At 47.3% G+C, this 14,989-nt stretch overlaps 1 protein-coding gene, 1 long non-coding RNA gene and 1 pseudogene across 5 annotated transcripts in view; 2 read left to right on the top strand and 1 right to left on the bottom strand.

Annotated features, from left to right (window-relative positions):
• Positions 1-14,989, top strand: part of LOC112851896 (phospholipase A and acyltransferase 3-like) — a 36,740-nt gene that overhangs the window by 10,931 nt on the left and 10,820 nt on the right. For all 4 annotated transcript variants that reach the window (XM_086677117.1, XM_086677114.1, XM_086677115.1 and 1 more), the window contains exon 3: positions 9,973-10,075. In XM_086677117.1, coding sequence (XP_086533243.1) covers positions 9,973-10,075 — 103 coding nt within the window. The remainder of the gene's footprint in view (positions 1-9,972; positions 10,076-14,989) is intronic.
• Positions 6,247-7,628, top strand: LOC147576406 (uncharacterized). The gene is made up of 2 exons (XR_015240757.1): positions 6,247-6,681; positions 6,925-7,628. It is a non-coding gene; the product is annotated as an uncharacterized LOC147576406 (long non-coding RNA).
• On the bottom strand, positions 13,039-13,717 carry LOC112852124 (peroxiredoxin-1 pseudogene; annotated as a pseudogene).

Raw genomic sequence — 14,989 nt, forward strand, 5'->3', positions numbered from 1 at the left:
CTCTCTCAAAAATACATAAACATTAAAAAAAATAATAAAAACATAATACCAGTATTTTAATTCCCCCAAAAGCCAGTTTTTAGTTTACATTTATTTGACTACTCATGAGATAGTGATACTAGAATGTGTTTGTGTTAATGGTAATATGTATATCTCCTTTTTAAATTCTTTATCATGCTCTTCGTCCATTTTTTCCTAGTTTGATATTCAAATCTTTTTTATTGGTTCGTAAAAACTCTTTTTTTTTTTTAATTTTTTTTAACGTTTATTTATTTTTGAGACAGAGAGAGACAGAGCATGAACGGGGGAGGGTCAGAGAGAGGGAGACACAGAATCTGAAACAGGCTTCAGGCTCTGAGCTGTCAGTACAGAGCCCGACGTGGGGCTCGAACTCACGGACCGCGAGATAGTGACCTGAGCCGAAGTCGGCTGCTCAACCGACTGAGCCACCCAGGTGCCCCAAAACTCTTTATATATTAAAGATATTTATCTGTTTTTCTGTCATTTTCTTCCAGCTGATCGTGGTCATTTGTGGTATTGTTTCAATGCATAGAATGTGCTGGTCTCGCTCTTTTGGCTAGAAGTAACAAGCAGCCCACTTACGCCAGCTTAGGTAAAGAAGTTTTTAATTTAAGGACACAGGTGGAGAGGTAGGAGGATTCTCATGAAAATCTAAGAATTTGAGCTATAATAAGGCTGGGTCTCCCAGGGAGCTGGGAGGCAGTTCAGGATCAAGGTCGTCGCAGGCACCTCGGCTGCTGGAGTTAGTATGTCCCCATGCACGTGATGCACTAGCCATTCTTGATTTGTCAAAGCATCTTCTATTTGACCAGAGTTGGCATTCTCTCCTCTCACCCTTGGTTTGGCCCATGGTCCCTGGAGTCTCTCTTGCTTCCTCTACATCATGACTTTTCAGTGTTAGCCCCCACTGCCAGAAAGCTATCCCCCTCCCCCCACCTCCATTTCTTGGTTCAGATCTTTGAGTCAGAGCAAGAGGGAGAGTGCAAGCGACAACCAGCTTCACTTATCACGGAGGATCATAGGGCGAGGAATTTTCGGGCCCGTGCCTGCTTCGGGTCCGGCTGGCTGATGTGGGAGGCAGTGGTCACATGGAATGAAATGTTTGCCTGGGCAGCTGGGGTTGTGGGCAATCATTTTCCCTTAAAAGGGAGTCTGAACATAGCAGGCAATGATAGAAACTTAAAAAAATTTTTTTTAATGTTTATTTATTTTTGAGACACACACACACACACACACACACACACACACACACACACACACACACACAGAGTGTGAGCGGGAGAGGGGCAGAGAGAGAGGGAGACACAGAATCCCAAGCAGGCTCCAGGCTCTGAGCTGTCGGCACAGAGCCCGACGCGGGGCTTGAACCCACAAACTGTTGAGATCATGACCTGAGCTGAAGTTGGATGCTCAACCGACTGAGCCACCCAGGCGCCCCTAGAAACTTTTAATAATAAGACCTTTAACATTTTTAAAACGTTTAAAAACCTTTTTATTGTTTCCTTTGTGCCTTTTTCTTTGGCTTTTATTCCTAGTGGGTCTTGATTCTAAGATGATACCTATCCCTCAATATTAGTTTAAAATTTATGTTTTTATATCTTATATTGAAGTGTTACTGATTTTTAAACATCATTAACATGGTCATATTTACAGGTTCCAGATGGGAGATGATTTCAAGGGATTTTGGTGACAGATAATAGCCACCTTTTCCAATTAAAAACTGCAAGCTCATCACCATTAGGGATTTTTCCCCCCATCTAAAAATCTTAAAAAGTTTTTATTATACAAGTAACTCAGGGGCACCTGGGTGACTCAGTTGGTTAAGCATCTGACTCTCAATTTCAGCTCAGGTCATGCTCTCCGGGTTTGTGAGATTGAGTCTTGCGTCGAGCTCTGCGCTAATGGCATGGAGGCTGCTTGGGATTCTCTCTCTCTCCCTCTCTTTGCCCCTCCCCCACTCATATTCTCCCTCCCGGCCCCCCATCTCTCTCAAAATAAGTAAAGAACATTTAAAAAATGTTGAAAGTCTCTGAAGCCCAACCCCCACTGTAAATAATACACAACAATTTGGTCTGTTTTTCCCAGATCATGCATAGTATATACAGTGCATTTTGCTTATAAATATACAAAAATGTATTTTAGGGAAAAAATGGGATAATCATGTCTTCAACATACTTTTACAATTAGTTCCACGTCAGCTCATATAAATCTACCTTGTTTTCTCCAATGGCTGTATGTGCACATGGCCAGGTGGATGCAGGATAATTTATCTAATTGGTTCTTGTTGATGATTATGTAGGTTGTTTTTCCGATAATTTCGGAGGCCAGAAATTGTTCCTCGGTTTGCTTGCTAAGGAAAATGGCTGTTATGCAGCTCTTTGTAACTCTGTTTTTGTGGGAAGGATAAAGACTTTTTGTTCTGAAATCCCATGGGCACAGAGTCTCAGCTTTGCCATTGTTTCTGCCTGCGTTGTGCAGTAGAACCCTGGTTACCGTGCGTGCTGGGAATCCCAGGAGTCCAGCCCTGGAGAGGTAGCTCTCTTGCTTTTCAAAAGAAAAAAAAATTTAAATGGTTATTTTTTGAGAGAGAGAAAGAGAGAGAGGGAGAAAGAAAGATCGTGAGTGGGGGAGGGGCAGAGAGAGAGGGAGACACAGAATCCGAAGCAGGCTCCAGGCTCCGAGCTGTTAGCACAGAGCCCGATGCGGGGCTTGAACTCAAAAACCGCGAGATCGTGACCTGAACCGAAGTCGGATGCTCAACCGACTGAACCACCCAGGCGCCCCGAGGTAGCTCTCTTCCTGATACTCCCTGTTGGCCACTTGTTCCTGGAGGAAGAACCAGCTGACAAACAGATCCCCCAGAATGTGGATCAAGCTGAGTGAGGGAGACATCACTATCGATCCTTTTTCTTTTTAAGTTTATTTATTTGTTTTGAGAGAGACAGAGACAGCACCAGTGGGGGAGGGGCAGAGAGAGAGGGAGAGGGAGAGAGAGAATCCCAAGCGGGCTCCACACCGCTAGCACAGAGCCCGATGTGGGGCTGGAGCCCACAAAGCCACGGGATCATGACCTGAGCAGAAACCAAGAGTTGGGCACTCAACTGACTGAGCCACCCAGCTACCCCACTACCCATCCTTTTATAACAGGAGTTGGCAAACTTTTTCTGTAAAGCTCAGATAGTGACGATTTTACGGTCTGCAGATCATGGGGTCTCCGTTGCAACCCCTCAACTCATCTACCGTAGAGAGAAAGCAACCCCAGACAATATGTAAATGAGTGGGTGTGGCTGTGTGCCAATAAAATTTTATGGATCCTGAAGTTTGAATTTCATGCAATTTCATGTGTCACAGAACATCATTCTTCTTTTGACTTTTCCCCCAACCACTTAAAAAAACATTCTTAGCTTGCATACAAAAATAAGCACAGGCACAAATTTGGCACTGGGATTGTCGTGCTCATACATCTGATTTTATAACACGATTCCTTGAGTTCTTAACTTGGATTCAGCTCAGTTGGCTTGTGTGTTTCATGAAGTTATTGTTTCTCTAGTTAGATTTTATGACAGAGGGTGAAGTCATTCATATTCTTAGTTCATGGCATCCTGTCCTGGCTGGTCCCTGTAAGAACCCCCCCCCCCCCCGCCCTTCTCTTGTGGGTTTTTTTGTTTTGGTTTCCTTGGGTTCCCTTATATCCTCATCCCTTTCCAACGGCTAGCATCCTGATGTATTTAATGTGTGTTCCTTAGTCCACATGATTCTGTTCTTGTTTTTGTTGGTTTTTTATTTTTTATTTTATTAAAAAAATATTTATTTATTTGTTTTGAGAGAGAGAGAGAGAACGAGCAGGGGAGGTGCAGAGTGAGAGAGAAGGAGAGAGAAAATCCCAAGCAGGCTCCGTGCTGTCAGTGCACAGCCCTATGTGGGGCTTGAACCCATGAACCGTGGGGATCATGACCTGAGCTGAAGCCAAGAGTCAGACGCTTAACCGACTGAGCCACCCAGGCACCTTCTTGTTGGTTTTTTAAAACGATCTTTGCGGGTATGGTTCTTCTAAGATGCGTATCATTGGTTTGCGTGTGTGTATCTTTAATCTATATAAGCATGTTGGGTTGCAGAGCTATTCTCATTTTTCCACTTAGCTCTGTATCTAAAAGATCATCCTTGTCGCCATGTGAACACCGAGTCTTTGCACTAGTTAGAAACTGGTGCACAGGGCTCCACAGGTGAGTCCGCCACCTTTCACTTCATTTTTAAAAAGAAGTGTCCTTGCGTGCTATTATGTATTGGCCTTGTGCATATTTGGAAATAGGTACCATCTGCTCCTACAAGGGGCAGGCAATTTGCTTGTGTATTTTAATGCTTATTTATTTATTTATTTATTTATTTATTTATTTATTTATTTTGAGAGAGAGAGAGACAGAATGCAAGTGGGGGAGGAACAAAGAGAGAGGGAGACAGAATCCGAAGCAGGCTCCAGGCTCCGAGCTGTCAGCCCGGAGCCCGACGCGAGGCTTGAACTCACGAACTGTGAGATCATGACCTGAGCCGAAGCCGGATGCTTAACCGACTGAGCTACCCAGGTGCCCCATGATTGCAGATTTTAAAAAATCAAAACTTTTTTCCTTCAAACTTTAGACATCCATTAACATTAATTTTTTTATTCATTTAAAAAATTTTGTGTTTAGGGACGCCTGGGTGGCTCAGTTGGTTAAGCTGCTGGCTCTTGATTTTGGCTCAAGTCGTGATCTCATGATTTGTGGGTTTGAGCCCTGCATCAGGCTCTGTGCTGACAGCTTGGAGCCTACTTGGGATTCTCTCTCTTCCTCTCTTGCTGCCTTCTTCCCCTCTCCTCTGCTCGTGCTTTCTCTCTCAAAAATAAATAAATAAACATTAAAAAAAATAAAATCTGTTTTAAAAATTGAGGTCTAATTGATCCTTTTTAGCAGTGCTCTCTTTTAAAATTCTTATTTATTCATTTATTTAGAGAGAGGGCACAAGTGAACGAGGGGCAGAGAGAGAGAAAGAATCTCCTAAGGGGCATAAAGACAGAGAGAGAGAGAGAGAGAGAGAAGTGGGGCTCACCCAGAGCTCATGTTTTACCTGAAGTGGGGCTTGTGTTCACCCAAAGCAGGGCTTGATGTAAGACTTGAACTCACGAACTGTGAGATCATGACCTGAGCCAAAGTCAGATTCTTTTTTTTTTTTTTATTTAGAAAGTATTTGCAATTTATTTTTTTTAATTTTATTTTTAATTTTTTAAAATTTACATCCAAATTAGCATATAGTGCAACAATGATTTCAGGAGTAGATTCCTTAATGCCCCTGACCCATTTAGTCCATCCCCCCTCCCACCACCCCTCCAATAACCCTCGGTTTGTTCTCCATATTTATGAGTCTCTTCTGTTTTGTCCTCCTCCCTGTTTTTAAATTATTTTTGCTTCCCTTCCCTTATGCTCATCTGTTTTGTATCTTAAATTCCTCATATAAGTGAAGTCATATGATATTTGTCTTTCTTTGACTAATTTCGCTTAGCGGAATACCCTCCAGTTCCATCCACATAGTTGCAAATGGCAAGATTTCATTCTTTTTGACTGCCGAGTAATACTCCATTGTATATATACACCACATCTTCTTTATCCATTCATCCACCGATGGACATTTGGGCTCTTTCCATACTTTGGCTATTGTTGATCGTGCTGCTATAAACATTGGGGTGCATGTGTCCCTTCGAAACAGCACACCTGTATCCCTTGTAGTGCAATTGCTGGGTCGTAGGGTAGTTCTATTTTTAGAAAATGATACTGTTTTCTAGAGTGACTGCACCAGCTTTTATTCGCACCAACAATGCAAAAGAGATCCTCTTCCTCCACATCCTCACCAACATCTGTTGTTGCCTGAGTTGTTAATGTTAGCCATTCTGACAGGTGTGAGGTGGTATTTCATTGTGGTTTTGATTTGTATTTCCCTGATGATGAGCGATGTGGAGCATTTTTTCATGGGTTGGTTGGCCATCTGGATGTCTTCTTTGGCACAGTGTCTATTCATGTCTGTTGCCCGTTTCTTCACTGGATTATTTGTTTTTTGGGTGTTGAGTTTGAGAAGTTCTTTGTAGATTTTGGATACTAACCCTGTATCTGATATGTCATTTGCAAGTATCTTCTCCCATTCTGTCAGTTGCCTTTTAGTTTTGCTGAGTGTTTCCTTCGCTGTACAGAAGATTTTTATTTTGATTAGGTTCCCAGTAGTTCATTTTTGCTTTTATTTCCCTTGCCTCCGGAGACGTGTTGAGTTAGAAGTTGCTGTGGCCAAGGTCAAAGAGGTTTTTGCCTGCTTTCTCCTCGAGGATTTGGATGGCTTCCTGTCTTACATTGAGGCCTTTCATCCATTTTGAGTTTATTTTTGTGTCTGGTGTTAGAAAGTGGTCCAGGTTCATTGTTCTGCATGTCGCTGTCCAGTTTTCCCAGCACCACTTGCTGAAGAGACTGTCTTTATTCCATTCTTTCCTGCTTTGTCAAAGATTAGTTGGCCATACATTTGTGGGTCCATTTCTGGGTTCTCTATTCTGTTCCATTGATCTGAGTGTCTGTTCTTGTGTCACAAAGTCAGATTCTTAACGACTGAGCCACTCAGGCGTCCCCTTTCTTTTCTTTAATAATTTTAGTTTTTTTAATACATGTTTTTTTTTTTTTTTTAATTTTTTTTTTTTTCAACGTTTATTTATTTTTGGGACAGAGAGAGACAGAGCATGAACGGGGGAGGGGCAGAGAGAGAGGGAGACACAGAATCAGAAACAGGCTCCAGGCTCTGAGCCATCAGCCCAGAGCCCGACGCGGGGCTCGAACTCACGGACCGCGAGATCGTGACCTGGCTGAAGTCGGACGCTTAACCGACTGCGCCACCCAGGCGCCCCTAATACATGTTTTTAATGTTTATTATTTTTGAGAGAGAGAGAGAAACAGAGACAGAGAGCAAGCAGGGAAGGGGCAGAGAGAGAGGGAGACACAGAATCCGAAGCAGGCTCCAGGCTCTGAGCTCTCAGCACACAGCCCGACCCGGGGCTCAAACTCACAGACTTCGAGATCATGACCTGAGCTGACGTCGGCTGCTTAACTGACTGAGCCACCCAGGCACCTCTAATAGTTCTACTTTTAAAAAAAGTTTGTTTTAGCAATCTCTCCACCCAACGTGGGGCTTGAACTCACAACCCTGAATCAAGAGCCGCTCCCTCCACAACTGAGCCGGCCGGGCGCCCCTTTAGCGTTCATTTCTATGAGTTTTCACCAACACACATGACTGCATAGCTGTCACCACCATCAGATACAGAACATTACGGAAAGTTTGTTCCTCCCTCCTGCCCCTTTGTTGTCCACTCCTCTCCCCACTCCTGGCCCCTGGCAATCACGGATCGTTTTTCTCTCCTATAGTGACGGCTTTTCTGGAACGAGACATACGTGGGCTAATACATTGCACTGCTTTTTGGGTATGGCTTCCTTTACTGAGCACCAGGCTTTTGCCGCTCTGTTACCTTTTGATGTTTACGGTTATAAGGTTTGAATTTCTTTGTAGATATTTTTGTCATTGCAATAAAAAAAATTTTTTTTCAGGCATCCTTCTATGCGTAGACCTCCTTTCACTGGTATTTGTCTGGAACACAGTGAGCTCCTCGGGTCTGCATACCCACCAACTGCTCATTGCCTGACATCTTATTACTGATGGTCAAACTGTCTCCTGTTGTAGTCGGTGGGCTTCCTGAGGGCTGGATCCCTGCCTTGTCTTCATGTCCTTGCTTATTCATGGGGACCCCCAGCTAAACTCCCTTTGGGGGATTTCTGAAGACCCCCTAATTCTCACCAAACCATACACAATACATTTTTTTCTTTTATCCCGGAAGACAAGTGGGATTCATAAATTGCAGCCATTGTCCATTGTTCTGAAGTAGGTTCCCAGTAAGGTCGGGGAGCCTTCTTTTTGGCAGACTATTTACAATCACTGCAGAAGAGAACATGATTTATCCATAACGTTTCTGTGAAAAGATTTTTTTCCTGTCATATGTAATAGTTCTTTGCAGTTTTAATGTTTGTATAGATAGAAATGAACTTGCCATTGACCTTGCTTCATAGGCCTTATGGAGTTGTGATTGGCTAGTCCCACTAACCTTTGTTTTTATCCCCAGGGAGGCCACGCAAGGGTGAGTCCTCCCCATCACATCCTTGATGAAATCTCTGTCAGGTCCGTGGAGCTTGGCGGTGGAATGTGGGCGAGCCCCCGTGGGTCTGCCCACCAAGGGCAAGCAGGCCAGAGGCTCCCCCACCCCCCCAGATCCTTCACTCGCTGAAGACTAAAGGGATTTCCCTTGCTCATTAAAGAGATTTAAGATTGGCTTGGACCAGAGAAGCTTGTCACCCCTGATTCTGGTCCAAATCGAATGCTCCCACCCCCAGCACTTAGCATAGGGTCTGTTGCTGGTCCCTCAATAATGCTAAGGCAAGTGATCTCGAACCTCTCTGAAGTTTTCTCCGGCTCTGCCCCACGCGCCCCAGCAGGGTAGGGCTCCCAGTGGCATTTCCCTGGCACACACGCACCCACTCACTCCTGCGTGCACTCCTTGTGAGGCAGTAAGAAGTATAATTTTGGGTTTTTGTCCCCAATTCCTGGCACGAGGCTTCTAAAACCCTTGTAATTTCCTGACTGACAGGAGAGAGAGGAGAATCTTTCATTATTCTTTTTTTAAATTTTTTTTTTTTCAACGTTTATTTATTTTTGGGACAGAGAGAGACAGAGCATGAAGGGGGGAGGGGCAGAGAGAGAGGAAGTCACAGAATCGGAAGCAGGCTCCAGGCTCTGAGCCATCAGCCCAGACCCTGACGCGGGGCTCGAACTCACGGACCGCGAGATCGTGACCTGGCTGAAGTCGGACGCTTAACTGACTGTGCCACCCAGGCGCCCCTCATTATTCTTAACTAGCCCCTTCCACCCACACTGGAGTTTCTGCTCATGAGGTGATGAGAGTTCAGAGCTGCAGGAACTGACCTGATTAGAGGGCTGGAAATTTCAGCCCCACCTCCGACCTCCTGGGAGGGGAGAGAGGCTGGAGGGCGAGATCATCGCTAAGCACCCATGAATGAATCAATCATGCCTGTGTAACTAACGCAGCCTCCGTGAGGACCCTAACCTAAGGGGTTCGGAGAGCTTCTGGGTTGGTGAACACAGGGAGGTGCTGGGAGAGTGGCACCCCGGACAGCTGTGTGCGTCCCACATGCCTCCCGGGTGCGGCGCGTCTCTTCCATCTGGCTGTTCTGAGTTGCATTCTTTATAACAAACCGGTGATCTAGTAAGTGAATGGTTCCTGAGTTCTGCGAGCCATTCTAGCAAATTATAGAACCTGAGGAGGGGGATATGGGAACCCCTGATTTATAGCTGGTTGGTCAGAAGCGCAGGTGACACCCAGGATTTGTGACTGGCAGCTGAAGTGGAGTTGGCGGGGGGCAGCCTTGGGGGACTGAGCCCTTAACCCGTGGGGTCGGTGTTAACTCTGGGCAGTGAGTGTCAGAATCGGGGTAAGTTGTACGACATCCAGTCCATTTCCACCGAGGATCGAATGGCTTGGTGTGGAAAAACCACATATCTGGTGTTAGAAATGTTGGTGTGAGTATAGTGTACAGGAGAAAGAAGTTTCCTTTATTCATATACTAACATTCACACACACACACACACACACACACACACACACACACACACACACACGCAGCCACTCGTCATTGGGATGAGCAGCCGGGAGGACATTACTTCCAGAGACATACCAATTCTTGGTCAGTCCCAAGGCCAGGTTGCGGAGTACCTAAGAGATACCCTCCCAATTTGACAGCCTCTGGCAAGGGACCCCAGCCTCTGCTACCTGGTTCCAAGGTCTCACTTGTGCCACCTCTAACAGCCCTGTTCTTGATTTTGCAGCCAGAGCCCAAAGTTGGAGACCTGATTGAGATTTTCCGCCCTTTCTACAGACACTGGGCCATCTACGTTGGCGATGGATACGTGGTCCACCTGGCACCCCCAAGTAAGGGCGCTGAGGGCCTCCACTGTGCTGGGGCTGGGAGGAGAGGGAGATGGGCGGCTGTGGGTAACAGGTGACCTCAGCTCCCCGCCTGGTGGCTGGTTCCTGAGTGCTGCGGGGAGGCAATCTGGTGTGAGGCAATGGTTTTCAAACTCTGCCCCTTGGGACCCTAAGGGTTCCCTATAGGGGCTGAGGTGGGCTTCCAAGGGGGTGGCTCTGCTTTTGTGTTTTGTTTTTGTTTTTGTTTTGAGAGAGAGAGAGAGAATGTGAGCAGGGGACAGGGGTAGACAGAGAGGGAGAGAGAGAGAATCCCAAACAGGCTCTGAGTTTAGTGCAGAGCCTGACATGGGGCTTGATCCCACAACCCTGGGATCATGACCTGAGCCAAAATCAAGAGTTGGATGCTCAACTGACTGAGCCATGCAGGCGCCCAAAACACATTCAACTCTTTTTTTTTTTTTTTAACGTTTATTTATTTTTGAGACAGAGAGAGACAGAGCATGAGCGGGAAAGGGGCAGAGGGAGGGAGACACAGAATCTGAAACAGGCTCCAGGCTCTGAGCTGTCAGCACGGAGCCCCACGCGGGGCTCGAACTCACGGACCGTGAGATCATGACCTGAGCCAAAGTCGGACGCTCAACCGACTGAGCCACCCAGGCGCCCCAACACTCAACTCTTTTTTTTTTTTTTTTTTTTTTTTTTCAACGTTTATTTATTTTTGGGACAGAGAGAGACAGAGCATGAACGGGGGAGGGGCAGAGAGAGAGGGAGTCACAGAATCGGAAACAGGCTCCAGGCTCTGAGCCATCAGCCCAGAGCCTGACGCGGGGCTCGAACTCCCGGACCGCGAGATCGTGACCTGGCTGAAGTCGGACGCTTAACTGACTGCGCCACCCAGGCGCCCCTCAACTCTTAAGTGTAAAGCTCCCTGAGAGAGCATGGGGTTTTGGGCAGCAGGTTCGGTGGTGAACCTAGTTTCTAGTCTTCAGTCTCGGTTTCCTTTTCTGTAAACTGAGGCTAAGAACACTTCACCGGGAGAATCGTTGTGATGGTCCCCCATCACTTTTCTTACACTTTTTTTTTTCGCTTAAACTGAGGTATAACATAAATATAGTAAAGTACAGAAACATAGTATAAAGCGTATGGTCAGTGAATTAAAAAAAAAAAGTCTCCATCCGTGTGACAGTGACCCAGATCAAGATCTGGAACATTTCCCCTACCCTAAGAGGCTCCCTCTTATCACTGCCCCACCCCTACCCCCAGGGACGATCGCTATTGTAGCTTCTCTTGCCATAAATCAGTTTTGCCTGCTCTAGACCTTCATGTCAGAAGAGCTGCATAGTCTGTGCTCCTTTGTGTCTGGCTTCTTTCCTTCAGCCCGTGAGAGTCATCGGCTTGTGAGGAGCAAGTTCTTTATCATTGCTGGGTGTTTTCTGTTATGTGAATACACCTTGGTTTGCTATCCGTTCTCCCGCTGACGGACATTGGATTGGTTCCAGTGTTCGGCTGCTGTGAACACAGTTGCTGTGGACATTCTTGGACAAGTCTTTTGCCCCCACCCTCCCCCTTCCTCTAACTAATGGCCTCACCCTGTAATTACAGAGAAACCAGAAGTAACCAGAGTATAGGTCATCTTCCCCAGCCCCGGTGAACCAAAACCCCCAATATCTGCACCCATATCATCTGCCTTTTCTTCCGCTAAAATGCAAAAAGTGCCCCTGTCCTAAGGTTTAAAAGGCCAGCCTCTGCATGGGGGTCCTAGACCCCCTCTCTTACTTTCATGAGCACTTTGCTCCTCAAATTCCTCACCTCCTGTATTATCATGGTCCCCCTCTCTACTAGGTTATTCCAACTGGCGTAGAAACCACAGCAATAGCTCTGTTGATGAAATGAACAACGCTCCCCCGCCCTCCCCATGTCTTCTCTAGATAACTCCCTGTAGAGTGAATCTTTGATTGTCTACCATGGCCATCAACGCTTCTTCACTTGCCCATCCCTCTTCGGTTCCCTCCACTGGGCTGTCTCTTTGTTTAGCCCCCTCCCGAAGTAGCCCTTCTCACAGCTACTGAAAGACCTTTCACATCTTGACAAAGCTAAAGGTCCATTTTCTCGTCAAAACTTACTAGGCTTCTCTGCAGCATTTGACGCGAGCAACCTCTCTCTGGTCTTCACCCAGCACCCGTCTTTCTTCCTCTCTCACTGGGCCCTCCTGTCATGGTCTCCTGTGTGGGTTCTTCATCCTGTCCCATATCCCTCATCCTTACTCTCCCCAGGTGACCTCCTCGGGCCCCTGGCTTCCGGCACTTTCTATTGGTGGATGTTTCCTAAGCCCATACCCGCAGCTTAGGCCTCCCCGCTCAGCTTCAGCCTTGTATATAGCCTCTTGACCACTTGGCATCTCCACTTGGGTGTCCAGTTGGCACATTGAACTTGACACGCCCTGAAAGTCTCCAGTGGATGACACTACCCAGCTTCTGGAGCCCAAAATCCAGGCGTCATCCTCAATCCTTTTCACCCCGCATCTGATCCACCAGGAAAGCTGGTTGCCTTTATCTCCAAGACAGACCCCGGGTCTGATCACTTCTCACCATCTCCACTGTCGTGCCCTGGGTAAGCTACCGTTTTCTTATCTGAAGCTTCCGGCTGGTCTCTCTGCCTCTCGCCCGCTTGTGGTCCATCCCTCCTTCCCTGGGCAGCCAGCATGATCATTCTAAAGTATAAATCTGATTATGTTACTTCTCTCCTTAAAATTCCTCCTCCCTCTCAGTTCAAGTTTAATAGAAACAACAAAAGATCAAAAGCGATGCCCCACTACCGTGCAGATCAGTTGGCCTGCCCCATAGCACAGCCTGAGCTGTGACCAGGAAGAAAGGAAGGAAGGCTGGCCCGAGGAAGAAAGGGTGGCCTCCCCAGCCCCTGCAGGAAAGGCCTGTCCTATCCCAGTACCAAATCTAAAGTCTTGTGTTTTAAGCATGACAATAGTACAAAAGAGGTTTTGTTTTCATGGCCGCCCACTGCAGCCCGGCCCGAAAATGACCCAGGGCTCGCCTCTGCTTAGAGAATTATTCTTTGCTCTTCTGGACATCGGGCTTGACTGTATCACTGTCAGGCTTTCAGCCAGCTGGGCCCACTCCCCGCATGCTTGTCAGTAAACTGGGAGGCCTGAACTAGTCTCAGAGTCTCATCCACAGAGCGGCCGACAGGGAGGTCATTCACATGATGTGCCGAAGGATTCCTTCATGATCAATGATAAAGAGGCCCCTGAACGAGATGCCTTCATCAGCCTTGAAGACTCCATTGTCCTGAGCGATGGTACCCTAGGGGTGTGATACCTGGGTCCCAGTCCTGGGTGTGTGGATCCACGACAGAAATGAGAGTCCACAGAAGCACCAATCACTTGCAATCGAGTTTCTTACATTCTCCCATCCTGTCACTGACAGCAAAGATCTCCGTGGGGGACGCGAAGGTGAAAAGACAAGAGAGTAGAAGAAGAACACAGCGTAGATTTTCCTTTGTGGTCAGAGAGGCTGATGCCTTTGAACTGGCCATCTGGCATAACGGCCGTGGCTTTGTACTTGGGGGCAGGGTGCCCAGTTTTGGCATTTCCTGAAGCCATCTTGCTATCTGCCCCTAACCACTCTCGAGCACCAGAGCTCACCTGGATGCCTCCCCCTTCATGGCACCCTAAGTTGAGTAGGGCAGGTCCCCGGGAGGGGGGGAGGATGAGGAAAAAGTGCCAACCGGGGTGTGGGAGTGCTTCTCACCAGCTCTGAGACAACGTGCCAAAGACCAGTTGGGAAAAAGATGCCCCTTAAAATTCTTTTTTTTTTTTTTTAATTTGTTTTAAGTTTATTCATTTTTGTGAGACAGAGACAGAGCATGAGCAGGGGAGGGGCAGAGAGGGGGGGTGCGGGACACAGAATCTAAAGCAGGCTCCAGGCTCTGAGCTGTCAGCACAGAGCCCGATGTGGGGCTCGAACTCACGAACTGCGAGATCATGACCTGAGCTGAAGTCAGATGCTTAACTGACTGAGCCACCCAGGTGCCCCAATCCTTTTTTTTTAATGTTTATTTTTGAGAGAGAGCAAGAGAGAGAGAGTGCGAATGAACAGGGGAGGGGCAGAGAGAGAGACAGAGGGTCCGAAGCAGGCTCTGCGCTGAGAACAGAGAGCCGGATGTGGGGCTCAAACTCACCTGAACTGAAGTCGGAGGCCTAACTGACTGAGCCACCCAGCCACCCCCAAATTCTTGATTGGCTTTTCCATGACACATAGAATAAGACTCAAAGTTTATACTGTGGCCCATGAGGTCCGGTGTGGTCTGGCCTCTGCTTGCCTCTCTGACCCTCATCTTTCTCTCCCCTCCTCCTGGGTCTCTGGATTGCAGCCACACCGGCCTCCCTGCAGCCTCTGGAGCATACCACACTCTTCCTTCTGGAGGCCCTTGCCCTTTGCCCTTTCTTTTGCGTGTGATGCTCCTTCCTGGGTCTCAGCACAGCTGCCTTGCCCCCATCATTCCAGGCTCCACTCGACGCCCGTTCCCTGGGGTGCACCTCCCCTTCCCAAGCCTCCCCTTCCTGTAATCCTCTCTAGTCATCGTCTCCTGTAATATTTCACCTAATCTAATCCAGAGCATTTTCACTACCTAGAAGTACCTGATTTTGTGTATTTGCTCCTTATCGGGCTGAGTCCTCTCACTGGAATGTGAGCCACTTGAGGGGAGGCACCCTGTCCAGTTCATGCCACTCACTCCAGCACCTTGGACAAGGCCCGACACACAGGAGGGCCTCCGTGTTGACTGATTGCACGGTGGATGTACCTGGTGGGCAGGAGACAGGGGAGGGCATGGCAGGGATCCTGGGGACAGGTGTGTGTCACGGGTCATTGGGTGGGTGATGCTCCTTTAATGGGAAAAGTT

Source organism: Puma concolor, chromosome D1 (assembly GCF_028749965.1).
Source record: "Puma concolor isolate L17-30 chromosome D1, mPumCon1.1.hap2, whole genome shotgun sequence".
Classification (NCBI taxonomy): Eukaryota; Metazoa; Chordata; class Mammalia; order Carnivora; family Felidae; genus Puma; species Puma concolor.